General features: G+C 42.3%; 1 protein-coding gene across 4 annotated transcripts in view; it reads left to right on the top strand.

Annotated features, from left to right (window-relative positions):
* PXYLP1 (2-phosphoxylose phosphatase 1) overlaps positions 1 to 3,424 on the top strand; it is an 85,189-nt gene extending 81,765 nt beyond the window's left edge. For all 4 annotated transcript variants that reach the window (XM_032771723.2, XM_032771725.2, XM_075068548.1 and 1 more), the window contains one exon: positions 1,012 to 3,424. In XM_032771723.2, the coding sequence (XP_032627614.1) occupies positions 1,012 to 1,943 (932 nt within the window). In that variant the 3' untranslated portion in view covers positions 1,944 to 3,424. The remainder of the gene's footprint in view (positions 1 to 1,011) is intronic.
* The last annotated feature ends 18,149 nt before the right edge of the window (positions 3,425 to 21,573 follow it).

Here is a 21,573-nt window from a genome sequence, read left to right as displayed (position 1 = left end):
GCTATCCCAGGATTTCTGCCATGTAATGGAGTATCCTGTACATCAATTTTAAATCTAACTTTACCCCATCCCAGGACTCATACATTGTCTGTATGGGTTAGTTAGTTTCTAGAACTGTGACAACATGTAAAGGTGCTCTGGCATGCAAAAGTAACTGAATTCTTGCCTATCACTTGGCTGTGCTGGACAGGGTTGTAAAAGGAAAGGGGAGTCTGTTGCAAAGGAGCCTACTGTAGGGGAAGGGTGGGACTTCTCCCTTCCCAGCCATGTGAAGCTGTAAAGGCCTGTGATGTGGAGGGTGTTATTCTGTAGTATGAGTTGATTTGTGCTGGCTTTGAATTTTGGTTCTGGAAATAAAGCAAGCTCTGAAGAAAGAATGGGAAGAGGCTGGTAGTTGGGACTTGATTTCCTTTCCCTAGTTTGAGAGTCTGTATGCCAGCTTACGCTCCCCTAACCCATTCCAGGTTTGTGGCATGAACTTCTTAAGGGCTGTTTTGAAACTATGGCTGTTTATCTGTGCAAGCAGCACTGTGTTAACAGATTTCTCCCGGAAATTGAGTTAATCTCTGAATGTGGATCCATTTTATAAACCACATAGTATTTTTTATAGATCATCAGACTAGCTTTCTTGTTTAATTATTTTAAAGTTCTATATCCAGTACTACTCATGAATGAGCTGCTTTATTATTAAAGGTAGTACTAGCTGTTTATCTACACTGAAGAGTATACAGAGCTAACCTATATTTCAGATTTAGAAATGTGTGTGTGTGTATGTGTATATATATATATATATATATATATATATACATACACACCCTTTGTGAAATCTTCCTTGATAATAGCCAAGCTTAAGTGAAATTTGATTCCTGGGTAAGATCAACATTTTTTAAACTAATTTGTGCGTATTAGAAAACTGCTAATTGTCATTTCCCAAAAATATCAGAGTTCTAGACATTTCCCATAACCCATTTATCCGAACACTGATAACAGGATTTTTTAAATCTCTCCTAGGTGTTGTACAGCACTTACATAATGGACAGCTATTACGGGAAATTTATATAAAGAAACATAAACTGCTATCAAGTGATTGGACAGCAAAGCATCTCTACTTGGAGACAACAGGAAAAAGTCGAACCCTGCAGAGTGGGCTAGCACTTCTATATACTTTCCTTCCAGATTTTGATTGGAAGAAAATTAACATAAAACATCAGTGGAGCACTATCTTTTGTTCTGGAAGCTGTGATTGCCCAATGAGAAACCATTACCTAGAAGAGGAGCAACGCCGCCAATATAGCTTAAGGGTGAAAAACAGCCATTTGGAGAGAACATATGTGGATATGGCAAAAATAGTAGGCATTCCTACTAGGCAGTTAAGAGCTTCTAACCCAATAGATTCTATGTTGTGCCATTTTTGCCACAATGTCAGTTTCCCTTGTACTAAAAATGGCTGCATTGACATTGAACACTTTAAGGTAATCAAGACACACCAATTAGAGGATGAGAGAGAGAGACAAGAAAAGAAACTTTACTTCTGGTATGCACTACTGGCTATTCATCCTCTCCTTAATCAGACTGTTAACCGGATGCAGCGCATTGCAGAAGGCAAGAAAGAAGAATTATTTGTCCTTTACTCAGCTCACGATGTAACCTTATCACCTGTTCTCAGTGCCTTGGGCATTACAGAAGCCAGGTTTCCAAGATTTGCAGCCAGATTAGTCTTTGAGTTGTGGCAGGATGGGAAAAAACCCAGAGAACACTTTATTCGCATTCTGTATAATGGGTTTGATGTCACATTCCAGACCTTGTTTTGCCGGGAGCATAACATGCATTCCAGCAAGCCCATGTGTCCTCTGGAAAAGTTTGTGCATTTTGTCAAAAGGGGCATGTTTTCAATTTTTAATAGCACTAATTATTATGATGCATGTCGCAGGAGACCATTTTAAAGGGGGGTGTTGAGGAGAAGAAGAAATGTTAATTTATGTAATGACACAAGGTCTCTCTGTATTGGTGGAGACTGGAGTTCACCTTTTGGGTTTTCAAATTCTTGTACATTAAAGTACAAAATATTGCTTGAAACAGATTTTAATACAGTTGTATTTTTATCAGAAGACATTCTAGATGTTCTGGAGTAGAAAATAATTTGCTAGGTTATTTTAGTATGCGTATGAACACATTTGCTAAATTATCTGTAATTAATTGATAAATTAAGTGTGCTACTGTAAACTGGACATTGCTTGAAAAAGTTTGAGAGTATAGGTTTGGTTCCTCTGTATTCCAGGGCAGTATTTGGACACTGCAAGTTACCATTTATAAACAAAATGTTTTTTTTTTCCATCATATTATCACTATAGTTTTAATACAAAAGGAGCACACTGGATCAAAAGTATGTATTAATTCCAACCATCTGTAGTATAGTCTTGCTAAAGAAATCTTGTGACAGGAACATCCTTCCCTTTGCCAGAAATATTAGGGGACAAGTTGGCAGAAATACACACGTGTGTTTTGAGCATGTGCAAATATATGCGTGTTTTTTTTGCACACAGCCCTCTGAAAACTTGTCCCTCAGGTAGATATGCTGGATGAATGGATATAAACTTCTCTTCTTTGATTGCACTTTCAGCACTTTCATAAATAGTTTGAACACAATCCAGAAATGTTAAGGTATGTGACTGTCACTAGAAACAGATAAGTAAATACTAATATTACAGATAAATGTGAGTGGGAAATTAGAATAATAAATCAGTCAGTCTAATGGCAGAATTTTTGGATCTTTCCTATTAGTAACTGTATTCATGCTGATAGACTGTGGTACAAACCGATGTGTTTCAGTCTGATGTAGTGGCTGTTTGAGGCAGAAAGACAGCTTGACTAAATGCTCAGAAATTTTGTAGTCCAACTAGTATTTTTATAGACTAGGAAGATGTTATTTTATAAGACGAGTCTGGTACATACTGTATTGTGTGTATGTATAGCACACTACATTTTTCTTACCTGCTTGGTTTGCAAAGGGCTGTGAAAAACTGATTTTGTACGTGCTTTCCCTTGATCAGGATCAACAGACTTAGGAACAAACTAGCTTTTATGGATGATTTACCTTGAGCCACCATAGTAGGTATGAAAACTCCATTTTTAAACTACTTTCATCTCTTACAAGTAGTTAATGCAGATCCAATTTTTAATATAAATTTTTGAAAAAGATTTTCATTACTAGAGTATTGCATTTTATAATGGTGGAGTTTTTTACGTGTCTAGAAATAATTATGATTTAGTTTGTGGTTTGTGACTTAATGGTGCTAGTTAATCAAAGAAAATGTAACTGAACATCAGATTCTCTAACTTGATCAGCATTCCAGTCTCTCTGTCTCGTTTTTAAATGCTGAATTTGAATAAGTTTCTATAAATAAAGTTTTGGGGAATATTTGTACACTTGTGTGTGCTTTGAGTTCAATATAATTCTTACTTTTCTCTACTATACCCAGCTTTTAAAATTTATCTTGCAAGCTGTTGTTTGCTTCATTGATAATTTTCAGTCACTGCATTATATAATTTTTTTCTGCCTTCTTAAAACTGTTTCTGAGTAGGGGCTAGTAAACACACTGTAAGGTCTTAAAGAGAAATAAAGGTATAAATCTTGGGTCTTTTATGTTGCATTAAGAGTATGTAATCACAGAAAAGGTTCCTGTACCTCTGTATATGGGGCAAATTTAAATTGTTCTTTTGGTGGGTTGGGAAGGGTACAGAATGCGTCAAGTTGAGAGATTTAGCTCACTTTAAACAACCTTTTTTTAAACTTATTGAAAATGATCAGCTTGTCTAAAGTAGGCATTGCACTCTCTAAGTCACTCTACAAAGGGCTGCTGCAATAACTTCTTCAGGCTGATAAGCTGCTGCTGTTTGAGGCCTGTAATGGGGTATATAAACCCCACACTGGAATAGGCGTTAAGGAGAAGTTTCAGGCCCAAGTGGCTCTTCCCCACCATATCTGCTGAGCTTGATAGCCAGCAGCTCAGAAGGGGAGCAGGTAGGGTAGGGGGAGAGACCTATCTTGGCACTCCTTAGCTGGAGTCCTGGCCGTAGGGACGGGGGCTACAAGCAGTTCTACCACAAACCCTAGGGGAGGGACTAGTCTTTCCCTAGGATTAGGGAACCAGTCACTCCATCTTCTGGTGAACTGTTTGTGAGGCATTTGGATTGGGAGGGCTAGTGGTAGGGAGTGGCCCAGAGCCCTGAAGCACTCCTCGGTGTTTGATAATGCTGCCTGTCATAGGCTCCTGGGCCAGAACCCAGTGGAGACGGAAGGCCTAGGCTTCCTTACCAACCCCTTTGCTGTGAAAGGGTACAAACCCGTTCTCCCTGGAGCTAAGGAGGGGATAGAGACATTGTAAATCCTGAGACAAGGGCGTGAAGCCCACAGAGGCCTGGATGTGAGCTGAAGACTTCCTTTTGTGGGAAACCTTAGATATATATTTTGTTGCGTTCTGTTAACTCCCTGGAAGGGGCTGACTCTACAGTCAATGTATCTGGCGGCCAAGTCACATATTACCAGAAAGGAGACCGTCACAGTGCCGGGAGTGACCACCAGCAGTGGATGCTAGAGACAGGACAGAGTTGTGACTCAGCTGCTAAACCCCTGTGCAGCGCCCTCAGTAAGCACTGCCCATCGCAGACCCCTGTCCATTTTCAATCGTGAGATTGGTGCTCCCTGCACATATGCACCCTCTAGCAGCATTGCACCCTTTGCTGTGCCCAGGTGTGCCAGAGAGGTCTGTTCCAGAGGATCATCTTGAGAAAAGTGTCTGTGTTTCTTCCTTTTATTAGGTGTGTCATGGATACCACAGCAGGGTTTACTCTTTCGCTTTCTCTTCACAGGAAGAGTCTGCTCTGAGATGTGATGGCTGTATGATGTGGTGTCATTGCTGTGTGTTGGGGTGGGTACAAAAATGGATTCTTCATGTCAAGAGGTAAAATGATGTCACAGGTGAATGTGGAGGTGGCAGGCCTGTGGGTCTATGGAATTAGTTTTTGGTGCTATTCTCCAGGCCTCTGCGTGAAGTGTAGCCAAGACAGAAGGTTCCATGGGCTTCTTAGTCCTGTTCACAGAGAACAGATATCACAGACCTTTCACGTGAGCCCTGCTTGGAATTGAGTACCCAAGGAGAAGTCGGGCTTGATAGTATAGCCTGTGTGAGTGATTGTGAGTGCTGACAGCAGCTGTTATAGTCCCCTTATGGGTTCCCAGCCCTCTAGAGTCTCAGTCTGTGCCTTTTAGGGATTCGCCAGTCAGAGTGGTCTCAATGTGAGACAAGCCCATGAAGGCTCAAAATTCTGCAATTGACTGGAAATGAGAGAAACATTTTCCTTAAACATAACACCTAAAGTAAATGCAAAACTGGAAGAAAACTGTAAAAGGGGCTTTATGGAAGAGCCTGTGGTGGAGAAGGTAAACAGCTGCACTTCCTTAGATAGACTGAGGCCTGGAACGCTTGCCTCAGTAGAGGGTACAGGTGTGCAGCCTCCACAGACAGTTGTGCAGCCTCCACAGACAAGGCAACGGGGGTGCCACTTCAATGAGTTTCAATGTCCAGACGCAACTTGAACCTCTGTTACTGATGAGTAACGTTTCTTCATTTCCCAACAGCCCTCTTCACCCACAGCCTCCTCTCTGCCCTCAAACTCCATTTTGATACCGCTTTTTCTCTCACTGCTGGCCTTGTATGACTGCACAGGATATTGATGGAAGAAGAAATACTCGCAGCAACTCATTTATCTAAGGCAGAATAGTTTCAGACAAAATAATGGTCACCAACACTTAATAAAATGACCTCTTTAAGAAGGTCAAAGAATGGCGACAGAACAGCACTTAGAGCTCATTGCTTAGAATTGTGCTCTCAAAACACTCAGCCTGGTATCTTTAATTACTACAAAGGCACGAGCTGAACTAATGTTGATTACTCACAATGTGGGTTGAGTGCCAATGGATTTGCAGAGCATCATGAAAAGAACCTGGGGCATTCTATATAACTGGAGGTGTAATTTGACCCTTCAGCTTTATATAAAGGCCAAAAGAAATGCGTAAGAAGAGAATTGCATAACTAGGACATAGCAAAATGCTGAGAAATAATGAAAAGATGGCAAGGGTCTTAATAGTCTGGTTTTTGTTTGCAGCATTTTTGGCATCTCTGTTTCTACCACTGTGGCTATGTGCATGCATTAGGGTAAATAAATAAAGGGTGGGTGAGGTGTTTAACCATTTCCATGTGTTGCTGTTCTAAGATACTTCTGTTATGGTGCTGTATGAATGATTTTTATAGAGAAGTTAAGGTTATGTCAAGATTAAAAGCTAAGTGCTTTTTTTTTTTCTCTCTCTCTCCTTATGGAGAAAACCAGTTCACTGCATCTTTAAAGGTTTCAAGTATTGTAAAGTTACAGGAAATTCATTTAAGGGTTTTGCTACTACTGGAACTTTTCCAGAATTCAGACTAAAACTAGTATCTTTGCAGCATTTTTCATTACTGAAAAAGAGAGAGAATTAGGGCTGTTTGTGGGTGAGGGGAAGAGAAGCAGCGTAAAATTGGGGTTCATGAGAAGAACAGGCTTGACAACTCTGTGTACTGGAGCTTTCTGTTACTAGACACCAGCATTACAAGCTTCCCCACATGGCCCACAAAAATGCCTCAGGGCTAATCTGGAACAGTGGTTTGGTCTCCATATGCATTCTTTCACTAGCCTGTCTCTAAAGACTGCCAGTGAATGTGCCACTCTCACGTTTTCCATTGTTTACTCTGGAAAGCACCTTAGAATCTGGATCTACTGGAGGAACGGTCAGGGCCAGTGCTACCATTTAGGCGGACTAGGCAGTTGCCTGGGGCGCCAAAAAGCAACGCACTCCAATTTTTTTTTTTAAGTGTTTGAGCGGCCGCTGCCCTGGGAGGGAGAGGGAGTCTGAGCTGCCACCGGCAGCCCAGGGGTTCCCCTGAGTCAGCGGTCCACCGCCGGCAGCCAGCAGCTCAGGGATTTCCCGGGGTCAGCGCTTTGCCGCCGGCAGCCGGCATCCCAGGGGTTCCCCTGGGTCAGTGCGCCGCCGGCAGCCCGGGGGTTCCACCGCGCAGTCACTGCTTTGCTTCTCCCGCCTCCCAGGCTTGTGGCATCAATCAGCTGTTTGGCACTGCAAGCCTGGGAGGAGAATTAGAGCAGGACAGCGTGCTTGGAGAGGACGCGGAGCAGAGGTGAGCTAGGGTGGGGAGGTACTGTAGGGCTCCCTGGACCTGGGAGTGGGGAGCTGCCGTGGGGTGCGGGGGGGAGGTCGCCTCAGGGCAGAAGGGAGCTGCTGCAGGGCTGGGGGGGCGCAAAGTGGAAGTTTCACCTAGGGCATGAAACTTCCTTGCACCGGCCCTGGGAACGGCACTCTATAAACCAAGATGGCTAAGTTTCCTTTATGTCAAAAATACAAAGAGAAGCCCAAATGAAACAGATGAACTGAGCCCTCTGAGATTTGAAGTTGATACCCAATTCTGGATCAATACTTCAGGTCTTGTGCCTAACTCTATAATGGGCAAAAATGCGTCACTGAATCTGGATAACCTTGAACTCTGGGGGAATTTGGGTTTGGATAAGATTCTTGATCCACACTTTGACTCAAGTTCATCTCTAGTGGGAAGAGGTGTAACTCTTCTGCTTGTTTTGTAAGGCTATCATTTAAATATTTAAAGGGTTAATCCTCAACCTGGTCTTGATCTTTTAAACTCTGCACACAGACATATCTTATACATCCCAAATTAAATTAGTTTAAAACCTGTTAGTATATATAATAATACTAGTCCTCTGCTTCCTCACAGAGGAGTTGGGAGGCATAATTAATGTTTATATGGTACATTAACCTTAATATATTCCTAGAGAAGTGGGTTCTAGAGCCGTAAAGCTAGCTTTATGTCAGGATAGTCACCTCAGCCATCTGACCTGGACAGAGAGTGAGTGAGCAGAGGCACTAAAATGAAAAAATGCAGCTGATTAGAAAAAAATTGCACAGTTCAAGAAAATCAGTTTGTCACCTTTTTGAAGCCTTAGGCTTTTAGGGTCTGACCCAATTCCCATGGAAGTCATTAGGAGTTAGATCAGGCCTTCTAGTGCGGAAGTAATTGTGATAACTGAACTGTGCAGCAAGTTCAGCAGTCAATATTATTTTAAGGTTTGTAAGTAAAATGAGACTTACCAACCCCAGCACTCACAAAACTCTTTACCGTTGGTAGAATATGCCTATGTCCCAGCATCACTTTCTTCCATTTTGAACATCCATTCAAAAGGATGGGATGTTTGTGCACAAAGGGATATTGTACATCCAGCACTGAAAGACCCACCGCACCTCCCAGCACTTAAGGGGCTAAAACAAAGGCCATTGCATGGCTTAGCTGTGTTCACACCATTGACCCTTCTAAGGAGATGAAATGATGAGCCAGGCAAGCCATTACATTTCGTTCATGACTTTCATGACTAGGTTTAACAGTTTTGCATCATTTATTGTCCAATTGACAGTTGAGAATGGATTTATATTTGGTACACGACCATAATTTTGCTATCTGGATGACTAGATTAGATTAGACATACAAGACGGGAAAGCTTGACTGAATGGCTACTTTAATCAAATGGACAGCATAGAAATAAAAACAGCTGACATTTTACAATGAAGCTTAAAAAAAAATAAATCTTGCTATCCTAAAATCATTCTGTTGGTTTAAATAAAACTTAGGTCCTGGTTCAGAGGTGCTGAGTTCACCTACCATTCCCATTGACTACAGTTGGGGTTTTGAGTGAGTGATTCTCAAACTCATACTCTTCTTGCATTTTCATGGCAGAAACACGGCGGGTTATTTCCCATTCTTCCCTTTTATTTGTGAAATGACTATGGATACTAGAACGGATGAACTTCCTTTCCCATATTTTAAACCCACTGTAGTGCTCAAATGGATTGGCTTGAACCCTAGCATAATTGACTTTGCATTCAGGAGAGCTTGAGGCAAAACCTAATGATGAAATGTGAGGATGAGAAATGGGGCAGCAGGCACAGGGAAGCTGCACTGTGCAAATACAGAGAAGTAAGACTGTGAAAATTGGCACAGATATGGGAAGATGAGAAATCCTAACAGAAAAATAAATACACAATGTTTGTGTATGTACAGATAGGGCACCCCTTTGTGCTGGCTTCCTGTTGTACAAAACTAATTTTTGCGTGATTTGATGTGAAAAACAGCCCATGGAAATTTTAATTTTTCCATGTGAAACTGCATAACTTACATATCTAACTTACATATCTTTTGCATAATGGCTTGGGGGAAAAAAAGTCCTTCCTTTTGCACAGCTCTAGCATTAGTCCCTATGTCTAGGAGATATTGCTCAAAATACATTGGGATGAGTAGGGCAGACACCAAATGGCAGATTCATGATGGTGTCCAATCTTCTGCATCTATTTCTCAGCTATTGCTTTGTGGTGATGGATTAAATGCAGAGGTTGTGTTAGCAGGAGATATGGTGACAGTGTAATAAATGGAAAGGGATGGTTATTTGCCTGTCTTGCAAACCAACTTATTTTTTAGCACACCGTTTGTCTCTCAAACTGAACTACTAATTAACAAACTGGCAGTAATGTACCAATTGCTGTACCATCAAGAGGATTACAGAACACGAGTAATTGAATTTCACACAAGACATGTTCTATCAATACACTCTGTGAAAGAACTGCTGAGGCTGGTGACATCACCAAAGGGGGCAGAGCTTCAGCAGAGGATTGACCAAGGTGATAGTGGGAGAGTGGTTCTCGATAGAGGGAGATCTGGGAATGGTAAGGGAGTTGGAGGGCAGCCAGAAGACCTGGATAGACTTGCCTGGAGTGTGGGGCTAACTGAAAAAGGATTAGTAGAGCTCTGAGGAGGGAAATAGAGGAGGCTGAAGAGAGCTCAGCTTTGTGTCTCTAGCCCCAGCTGCTTGCCCACGTAGGTCATGGTGAACTCTGGAGGAGAAAGAGTTCTCAGGAAAAGTGAGGGACTGCCAAGGCTGTTCCAGTAACCCAGCATCAAGGGCTGATGCTACATAATAACTGCTACAGGCAGCAAAGATACCAGATAAAGAATCACCAAGTGTGTATATGTGTCAGCTGTTTGGGGCAGGGAAGAAAGCAGATTGTCACACTGTACTATTAAAAACTAAGACACAGAGTAGGAAGTGGAGGGCTCAAGGCATTGCTAACAGGAAGTAGTGCGTTTAGCTTTCCATACTGAACCAAGCCCAGGTTGTTGGTATCATACAGCCGTTACCAGCTGATGACTTTTGGTAGCTATGTGAGGTGAATCAGCAGTACCAACAGAGCAGCCAAGAACTGAATGAAGTGAGAATGTGAACCCTCTCTCAGCCAAAAAAGTTGTTCTTTCAGAACAAGATTAAAGCTGCCAGGGTGATGTGAGGAAGCTTGGATTGCCATATTGTCTCTGGGCTGTGGGTAAAGAGACGGATTTGTTTTCCCATGTGCTCAATCCCACTCTTTAACAAGTAGTAAATCACAAAATAAATTAAGTTCTGTGGTATGTGCTAGAACACAAACATTGTCACTCTTGGGGGGCGGGTGCTATTTTTCAGTTGTGATTTGATCTCTTCTCCTTTTCCCCTTCATGCCCATAAAAGGAGCCATCTCACTTTGTGTTTGCTGGGATCACTTTTAAAGTGGCTAAGATATGACACACTGTTGTGTGTTGCATAGCCAGTGTCGAGACACTTCAGCCATTGCCGTGGAAATGGGCCCTCGTCTTGACATTGCTTGGCCTCTCCTATAGTTAACATCCAGAAGTGCACACTCAAAGGTTGTGAGGAATTGCTTAGACTGTCTTTTAAGGTAATGGACACCTAATAATACTTTATCTTTACGGGTCATTCATGTGTTGCTGCTGAGTGCCTTCAGTCCCCATTAAAAACAATGAAGATAGAAGGTAACTTAGTATCATGCTTGACTGGAACCTGCCAAAGCAATTCATGATCCCCCCTCCCCGACCCTGAAGTAGGTGTGCAGTATTGTACCTATTTGACAGTGAGTAAATTGAGACACAGATGTTAAGAGACTTTCCCAATGTAAATGACAGGGCCAGATGTTGAACCAAGAATCCAGTTCCTAGTGACCTGCTCTAACCATTGCATCACTCATTGAAATGCCACCTGGACCTTTTAGATTTTATAGCTTCTAGAGCACTTCCAACAAATCAAAAAGAAATGGCCACCGCTTCTCTATAGTCAGCCTTGGCAATAGATTTTGGAGTAGTGCAATTAAATACAATCTGTTAGGCACGTCTACAGTGAATTAATGCTGTCATTTTAGGGATTGCCTGTTCTGTTAGTGCAGATACTGTCAGTTTTCTGCAGTTAATTCCAGACACTACATTAATATCTCCAGTACATCATTCTTCTGAATCAATGATTATTTCATGTGGTGTTAATATGCATGTGTAGCACAGGCAGCATCCTGCAAACTTCTGCTGAGCGTTTTCAGTTTCGTTTACATTTCATAGAGATGGATAATTATAAATTATGGATAAATAGCATCTTTCATCCTGATGGATCCCTCTAGGCCTTTACATTCTACGGTGTCCTGTCCTTGGGTGACCTACCCAAGGAGATAGCAAAAATCAGTTGTCAAGTAGAAAGTTGGTCTGGATGAAATTGTACAGCACTGGAAACCCCAGGGATATTTTAAAGTGCTTGCGTCTTAAAAGTGGCCCTTATTGTAGGTTTTGCAGGTATATACAGGGAGCATTTTACTTGCCACTCATATTCAGCTATGCTGGAAATTATTGTTCATTCTATAATTACATAAGAACTGGATATTTACATCCTGAAGACCAACTGCCACTGACAATTACTGGAGCTTCACCCAGAAACCCAAACACTCTATGTTGTTCATAGATGTCTGTCCAGTAAGTTTCACGTTATTTGGAGACGAATATAGAGACATAGGGTAACATTTTCAAAAGGGCCTGTAAGACTAATTTTCAGAAGTGACTTAGAATCCTATGTCACTTAGACAATTTGAAAAGTCTACCCATAATAACAATCCTATCTCCCTGGCCCTAGGCATTCACATGGTCATAGTTTTTGAAATTAGAAAGAGCCTCTAAGCATTTAGTAGTATCTGCGCAGCTTTTCTCGGTGAGCAGAATACACTCATGGCTATTTGTGTTTTTAAAATGAAGCCCTTCTGTCAATTTTTGTTATTGATTTCCATTTAATTTTCTTATTTCCCCCTCTTGCATGGAGAGTTATGGTAGTGTAAGGTGGGGGACTCTGCTGATTGAACACACGTTTGTCTCTGTGTCTGACTTAGGGGTCTTCTGCTACCTGAGCAGGGGTAACTTGTCAAAAGGGTCAGATGCTCTGCCACATGGTACTTCTCTGTAATGGAAATGGGGTGGACATAATACTATTGGCAACTACCCTGCAAATTGGGTTAGAGTATAAAAGCTTAATTCAAGCAACAAATTGGTTACCAAATCCAAATTTTGCTTTTCATGCTTCTGACGCGGAAGTGGGAAGGGGTGTGTGTGTGCCAGATGCGGCAATCAATCCAGCATCCAAAATCTGCAGATTTCTTGAGGTTGTCTAGAACTCGTGGTCATCCATGCCAAAGTCTGCCTATTGCACTACTCTGCATTTGACTTCTACAGTGTCCCCTATTCCCCTACTCCAGTTACTAGCAGACAGTCCTTACTGCTGCTACCCCTTCAGGCCTTTTCAAGGAGTGGGACAGATAGTGCAGCAGGGGAAACTGCACAGTTCAGTGCTGAATTGGAGATCTCCTAGAAGAACATCCAAGGACTGAGAGAAAAGAGGGTATGTTATGCCCATTGGGCCTCAATATCTACAGGGGCAGGTTTCACTGTGTGCAGGAGGGATGTGACAGGGAGCATTTAGCTTGACTTTTCATGTCAGACAAGACAATTATCTTCTGTCTCTTGGTGGTGGAAGTAATTATTACATCAGATACAGTTGCATGGGTAAATTCATACTCACTGCATTTATGTTTCTAGTATTATTAGATCCATCATGTAAGGCTCAGGTGTGTGAGTTCAGCTCCCATTTTTAAATGTCCTTCTCCCCTTTTATACATGCAGGTCTCATAGGAACAAAATGGCTAGGGCAGGCTCCACACTGCACAAAGTGCACTTTGCACCATGAATGCATCAGTGCAAGGTGTATTTCTAGCTGCTGGAGATGGCCAGTTCAGTAATAACCCTGTCCTGGGGAGTTCTCAGTTGGCAAAAAGCTGGCAGAGATGGTTGCACTACCTCTGGCACCAGCTACCCCCACCTCCACTCTGGGTGACATGGTGGGAAAAGAGCTCTACTCCACTGGCCTAAGTTAGAGCTACAGAGAAGTAGCTAACTTGCACCTGGGTGGGGCAGCTCAGGATCAGGGAGTACAACTAGCTTCCTATGCAACCTGTCCACTTTGCCCCAGCTTCAGTCCGCCAGGCTGGAGAATCCCAGTGTACATGTGTATGCACACATCACATGGCTGTACTTTGTGCAACCTGAAAAAATTGCTGTCTGAAGTACAGGATGTTTTATGTCATTTTGTCAACTTGGGGAAAGATTCCTTTTTTTAAAGAAGAAGGAGTTAAGATATTACATTCCTCTTCCTCAGACTTCCAAACGCACTTTCTTGTGGAGTGGAGAAAGGTGTAGAGCTCCCTCTTGTGGTCAAGACCAACCACAGTGACTTTGTAAAATAGGCACTGCTCATGCAACATAAGTCAAGTTGCACAAGAAAACAAAGAAATCATGAAGGTTTAATGCATCATGGTAGAGAATTGCAAAATTTACACACTCATCAGTACCTGAGATTAAAAATATTTTGTCCACTGCCAGCAAAGATGTCTATTTCGTGGTCAGAATGTCAGCCTCTGTCATCAGAATGAGAGGAAGCAAGAATTTCAATCTAAACAGACAAGGCATTCTCAAACATCTTCTGACAACTGCACTGTGTATCCATCCTTATGAGAGCATATAACAAGATCCTTTGTCCTGAGCTACAGTAAATTGGTCTAATTTGGGGATATATATGTGGGGAGGAAATGTACCCTTGTAGGAAACATGGAAAGGTTATAAAAGGTGTGCTTTGCTACATGGGATACTGACTACAAAGCCCAGGTTGGGGCAGGATTTAGAAGGTTCACCGGAGGTAGACAGATCTTGGGGAAGTTTCAAGTAAACCCTGAAACATGGGAAACATCTTCCAGTATAATGTAATTTAAGAGAACTGAATGATTGTTCGTATGATTTTTTTCCCAAAGATAATATAGGTCAGAGTCAGAGCAGGATTGAGTCCATCCAAAATGGGAAGCAACAAGAGTAGTTGTAAACAAAGTCCTGCTGTGTCAGAGGGCCCAGAGTTGGCAAGTTCAACCCCAAACCTGAGTAGTGCTTGCTGGGAGATGGATGGGATAGCCAAGCCAGCTGAGTCATGTACCTGATTCAGTGCACTCCCCTGGCAGGCTCCGCCAATGGGATTCTAAACTGAATATTACAGCTGGTTTACTTTGGCAAAACTCTCAAAGAAGTGCAATAGTGTGAACATCACCTGCCCTTCCCTCTTGGTCCAAAGATGACTCCACTGAGATGACTCTCAGTGCATGAGTTCTGTTGAGTAGTGATTTGTGAGCAGTGCATCGTTGAAAAATATCTGTCTTAAACTTAAGATCAAACTAGCCATGATTATAATTAGGTATGAACATATTAGTACAGGGGTGGCCAACCTGAGCCTGAGAAGGAGCCAGAATTTACCAATGTACATTACCGAAGAGCCACAGTAATACATCAGCAGCCCCCCCATCAGCTCTGTCCTCCTCCAGTCCCCAGCGCCTCCCTCTCCCCCCCCCATACCTCCCGCTTGCCGCGATCAGCTGTTTTGCATGCACAGGAGGCTTGGTGGGGGGGGGGAGGGAGAGGGAGGGCACAGCATTTTTGGGGGAAGAGGTGGGGGCTTTGGAGGAAGAGGTGGAGTGGGGGCAGGGCCTGAGGCAGAGCAGGGGGTTGAGCAGTGAGCATCCCCGAGCACATTGGAAAGTTGTCTGTAGCTCCAGCCCTGGAATCAGCACCTATGCAAGGAGCAGCATATTAACCTCTGAAGAGCCACGTGTGGCTCTGGAGCCACAGGTTGGCCACCCCTGTGTTAGTAAAACATTTTAGAGTTCAATTAAAAGATTCTGTCAACATTGAACACTGAACAGATGCCTCTAGTGAAAACTGCAAAAACTATTTGTGACTATTTGTTTGATTAAAAACTGCAAATTTGGGACACCAGAGGGTGGTGCAGATGAGGTGGATTCAGGTTTCTTGAGTCCTAAAGCATCCTATGGAGATTCCCCAAACATCATCGAATGCCAAGAAATATTCCACCTAACTACTGAAGCCCCCAAGGCGACTTGTAGCTCTGCAACTTCCTCTCTAAGTCAGAAAGCACCAAAAACCAAAGGAGATCTTCCTTCCTCTCTTCTACAAACAGAATGGTGCCTGAGCCTGACAGAATGCAGCTGATGTCTGTGCTGAAACAGGTGGGTGCAGCTACTGTTGAAATTATACCTATTGTTTCCACCTTACATACCACCACGACAGAGCATGTAGTGCCCTCTAACTCTCTGTGCAGATGGATGGGTGACGCAGAACATAGAATTTCTGAAGTGGAAGAGGCTTTCAAAGAGAACAACTTACAGTTTCTGAAGAACTATAATAATATCAAGACTATTAAGACCAAGCTAATAGATCTGAAAGCCTCTCAAGACAATGTAACATCCTGAGGGATAAGAAGAAAGATAAACCCTCTGAATTTGTCCTGAAACTGAGAACTAAGTTGTCTTATATGCCAATAGGTTTTTGGTTTGATACCAAACAGGTGCACACTGTGTCCATGACCCCATACCCATTGGCCTAGAGCATTGATTGTGAAGTTCCTGAAGTTTACCACTAAGGATCTTGTATTGCAGAAATTCCAAGGAAACAAGCTATTATGGGGAGAATCAGTCTTTAAAATACTGCTCTTCAAGATTATGTTTGTGGTGTGGTTTCAATGAGCTCAGCTTTTAACAAAGCAAAACAATTTGCCAGGAAGAGGAATTTGAAGTATTTTTTATTAAATACCCAGCAACACTCCATATTAAGAATGGTGAGACAATAATAGCATTCAGTGCCCTCAGGAGGCAGAAAAATACCTCAAAAATCTGCAAACTCCTCCCAGGCAAGAGGAGATAGCTATGGAATGACCTGCCTGTATGGAATTTATAGATGGTCGTTCTAAACAAGTTGATGGGTGCTGATTGATACTGATACATTAATTCCCTTTTTTCTCTCTCATTGGGATTGGAGGGTTATAAACAATTTACTTCCTATTCTCTTAATTCAGTGGTTCTAAAACTTTTTAGAGTACCGTACCCCTTGCAGGAGTCTGATTTGTCTTGCGTAGCACCTCACTTTAAAATTACTTGCTTACAAAATCAGACATAAAAATACAGATGTGTCACAACGCATTATTACTGAAAAATTGCTTATGTTCTCATTTTTACCATGTAATTATAAAATAAATCAATTGGAATATAAATATTGTATTTACATTTCTGTGTATAGTATATAGAGCAGTATAAACAAGTCATTGTATGTGTGAAATTTTGGTTTGTACTGACTTTGGTAGTGCTTTTTATGTAGCCTGTTGTAAAACTAGGCAAATATCTAGAGTTGATGTAACCCCTGGAAGATCACCAAGTACCCCCAGGGTACTCCTGGTTGAGAACCACTGCCTTAACTCATGGGGAAGGAGCATCAATGTAAAATCTATCATTTGATTAGTAATTATATATTATCATTGCTGTATTAGATGGTGCTTTCTTATGAACTAATATATGAAGGTTCTGTTGGTAAAAGGTGATTACTGTAATTGTATTGTTCGGGGCCTCAGATGCTGTGAAGATATTTAAGTTTCACTTGATTCGGCTGCCCCCTCTAGGTGTCAAATATGTGGTTTTGGACTGTTTTAAACAGATTCTTCCCTTAGATTATATGGTACTAATAAGTATTTCTCTCTTTTCTGTTTTGTATTTTCAGTTATTTAATTTCTCTTTCTGCCCTCCTCCTGTTACCCTCCCATGCTGGGAATTTCCTTCCCATTCCTGCAGCATATGTACTGGGAAGCATGGATTATATAACTTTGCTGCATAGTTATGCATGAACTGTATGCTGCTCTGGAAAATTTGCAACTTCTCATTTATTCACAAATAGACTTTATATTTTATCCAGTATATTTTAACAATGATGGCTCTGAAATTAAATGTGTCTCCTGGAATATAAAGGGTTTTAATAACCCTATTTAAAGAAAAAAATATTCAATGCTTAAAAAAAAAAAAGTGTGGATATTGCCATATTCCAGGAGGAACCTCTGACACAACTTGAAGCTAGTAAACTGAATAGGCGTTGGGTAGGCCTCTTAGTTTCTAGTTGCTTTAATTCTAAAGTGAGGGTCATTACTATACTAATATATAAAAAGTTAAATACTAATATTCTGAGCACAAGGTCTGACAGAGTGGATTTACTGTCCTCAAGGCTGTAATTGGCAGTTCTATAATCATCATTTCCAATTGCACTGCGCAAACTAGGATGATCCCATGATTCATGACATGGGCAATCATCCTGTTGTTATCGCTGGAGACTTGAATGAAACTCCAGACCCAGTCCTTGATAAATTATCTCCATCTCGAAACATGAATACTCATCAGGTACTTCATACATAGGTGGGTGATTTAGGTTTATGAAATGTGTGGTAACTACAAAATATGTGGTGACTACAGCCAGAGACTATAGATTATATTTTTTTTTCCTGCAGTTCATTCAACGTATTCAAGATCGGACTATTTTTTTGTGTCACAAGGATTGATCAGCTCTGTCACTGATTGTGGCATTAGTGCTATTGTTGTATTTGACCATGCTCCTATACAGACGTCTTTTAGACCCCCAAAGCATGCGCCCCCCCCCACAAAAATGTAGAGATTAAATACCTCTCTGATATTTGAAACATAATTTGTTAACTCTATCCAGCAGGAGTTAGAACTTTTATTAAAGAACAAATGGCCTCACTACTTCACCAGCTGCCACAGTTCGGGAAGCTTTTCAAGCCTTCCCCATAGGCCATATAATCTCTTATGGCACCTTTAAAAAAGAAATGGAGAGACCATGGAATTGATACCTTTGTGAAGGAAATTAAGGCCTTGAATGTAGACTATGCTTCTGCCCCCTTCCCCAGAGAAACTCTGAAGCCTCATTAATATAAGGTCTGACATCAACAGTCTTCTGTCCCAAAAGGCTCTTAGATATGACACCGCAGACTCTACCTTGGATTCAGATTGAATGAGAATTGGTACAGCCTCTCCTTCTTTCAGGCACTGTAGGATCAAATTATTATAGAGTTGATAGCTCCAGAGAGCTCTTGTCCCACAATAATGGCTGTGAGGCAAGCTTGATCAAACTTGCCTAAAAAGTTCTGCTTCCCTCTATTCTTCCATGTAGAGGTGGTCCCGTGGAGCTATACTACCCTTAAAATCAGTGGCAGAAGTTGATGTTGAGGGATTGGATGGACAGAGGAATTGTGACTGTGTCGTAGCTTATTGACCATAATATATTTAAACTTCAGCAACAATTTGGCTAGCCTTGCTCTGGAGCATGAAAATATCTCCAGTTTAAGCATTTACTTATGAATGCATTTGTACTCTATGCATTGGGAGCTCCAGAACCTCCAGAACTTTTATTATTTTGGAGGAAATATCCTGGATTTTCTTGGCCAGTGGTATCCTTTTATGGTTCTCTGGCCCAAAGAAATCTGCCAAAGATTGATAATTTGAGAGTTGCGTGGAATCTCTGACCTAATGGAATACAACTGTGTCTAATGTTTAAAAAGCAGCTACAGACCTGAGACTAAAGACACTTTTTCAAGTATACTGGTCCCCATATTGGCTAAGGCTAATTGGCCTCATAAATGCTGACCACTGTTGGAAATATAACTCCATTGGTGCTACATTAGCTCATATGTTTTGGGAGTATCCCTGTATCAAGCATTTCTGGTATGAAGTGTGTCAAAGGACTAATTTGGTATTGAAACCTAAGGTGGACCCCTTCTCCTTAAGTTTCATTCAGACTACCTGGTAACAAGGTGGCATGGCTCCAACATGCAGCTTTGGTTGCTAAAAAATTAATCCTTCAAAAATGGCAAAGTTGATCCCCACCAAATATTAATGTCTTGCTCGGTGATATGGGTGACCTAACAGCTAACGAATGCCTGGCATTTCGCGGAAAGGGAAGGCCCAAAAAATGCAAAGAAATTTGGGCTGACTTTTTAGAGGTCTGTGATTAACGTAGGCCCTGAAGATAGATATGTTGCTTCTCCTCCCCTCACTTTATCCTACCCCTATCTATTTACTTGTGCATTCTGATTAATCTTGCAGTTTGGTATATTGGTTGCATTTGGAAAAATTAATAACAAATTATAAATATCCCCCCTTCATGCAAATTCACTTCAGCAGGATTTGTAATCCTGTTTATTTGCTTTGTCATAAATATTGGATGAGCAAACTTCGGTTGACTGAAATGGACAATTTCACAAGTACCTTTACAGTATATGTGTGTTTGTCTGTGAATGCTCATATGCATACACATTTGCACAACTTTGTCTACTGAAAGTGTTCATGTGGCCTTTGGTTTTGAAAATGTCACAAATCAGGGCCTGTGGCGGAGCTAGTCTCCAGGCTGCCTTATCAGTACAGGTGGCCTGCAGTACATGCTGGCTTCTCAATGCACCTGCCCACCACTGTGTGTGCTTCTGCATTACCTGGTTCTTGTTGCTCCTGCCTTGTCTCTGTGCTCCTGCCTTAAGCTCTTTCTTGCCTGATACCCTTCTTGCTCTAGTTGCTGACTTCTGGCTTGAGCCTTGGCCTGGTGTCAAGTTCTTGCCCTCCGGTCCAACCCTGGCTCCAGTTTCTGACTTACTGTCTCTGGTTCTGATCCTAGTCCTTGGGTCTTGATGTCCATGCTGCCCACTAAGCTAGACTGACCTCATCCTGGTTGGCTAACAGGAAGTCATCCAGTCAGGGAGCAGAAGGAATGTCAGTACCATGTAACTTAGGTGACCCGATACTAAGTTAGGGATAGGGAAGACTCTAAGCAAGAGGCACAAGGAGGGAATAGGCTGCATGGAACCCATAGGTAAAAAATATCACACATTCTATTAATTGAATACTTTCAGATACTTCCTTTGTGAACAGGAAGAGAGCGATAGATTCATTGGATAAATGGTTCATTGTGAATAGTTCACCCGGCTCTAAAAATGTTGATAAATGACTGCCCTAGAATATTTTTAAGGAAAATACAGTGTAGCTGTGGTGGCAGCAGCCCTTTAAAAATCACATTACTAATCCTACTCTATCAGCCTAGAATCCAAGTCATATTTTCTTAGCCCTGAATGCTTTTAACTAATATGTAAAGAAAAATTCCCCTCTCACCCCTATGGGTGGTATGTGTCTTCCTCAACCTCGGGTCCTCTACCAGAGGCCTGGGAGTCTGAGGGTTCTGCGCAGTATCTTAGCTGTTCCTAGCACTGCACTCTTCTGGACAGAGAGCTCTGATGTTGTTCCTGGGTTCTGTTGGAGCCACTCACCCAGCTTAGGAGTCACAGCCCCGAGTGCTCCTACCACCACTGGGACCACTTTGGCCTTCACTTTCCACATTCTCTCTAGTTCCTCTTTCAAGCCCTGGTGCTTCTCCAGCTTCTCATATTCCTTCTTCCTGATGTTGCTGTCACTTGGCACTGCTATATCTATCACCACCGCTGTCTTCTGGTCCTTGTCTATTACCACGATGTCTGGTTGATTGGTCAGTACCTGCCTGTCCGTCTGGATCTGGAAGTCCCACAGAATCTTAGCCCTGCTATTCTCCACAACCTTCTGTGGAATCTCCCATCTGGTCTTGGGAGGCTCTAGCCCATACGCTGTGCAGATGTTCCTGTACACAATGCCAGCCACTTGGTTGTGCCGTTCAGTGTATGCTGTTCCTGCCTGCATCTTACATCCTGCCACTATGTGTTGGACTGTCTCTGAGGCCTCTCTGCACAGTCTGTACCTTGGGTCCTCTCTAGTGTGGTAGACCCCTGCTTCAATGGATCTGGTGCTCAGTGCCTGTTCCTGTGCTGCTATGATCAGTGCCTCAGTGCTGTCTTTTAGTCCAGCCCTTTTCCAGCCACTGGTAGGATTTCCCAATGTCAGCCACCTCAGCTATCTGTCGATGGTACATCCCATGCAGGGTCTTGTCTTGCCATGGCACTTCTTCTGCTTGGTCTTTCCTCCCATGTCTGCTGCTGCCTCAGGCATTCTCTCAGCAGCTCATCTTTGGGGGCCATCTTACTGATGTACTCCTGGATGTTCGGGTTTCATCCAGGACAGTGGCTTTGACGCTCACCAAGCCCCACCCGCCTTCTTTCCGGCTGGTATACAGTCTCTGGGTGTTGGACTTGGGG

The sequence above is a fragment of the Chelonoidis abingdonii genome, chromosome 8, assembly GCF_003597395.2.
Source record: "Chelonoidis abingdonii isolate Lonesome George chromosome 8, CheloAbing_2.0, whole genome shotgun sequence".
In the NCBI taxonomy this organism is placed as follows: Eukaryota; Metazoa; Chordata; order Testudines; family Testudinidae; genus Chelonoidis; species Chelonoidis abingdonii.
This window is presented reverse-complemented; position numbering and strand designations above follow the sequence as displayed.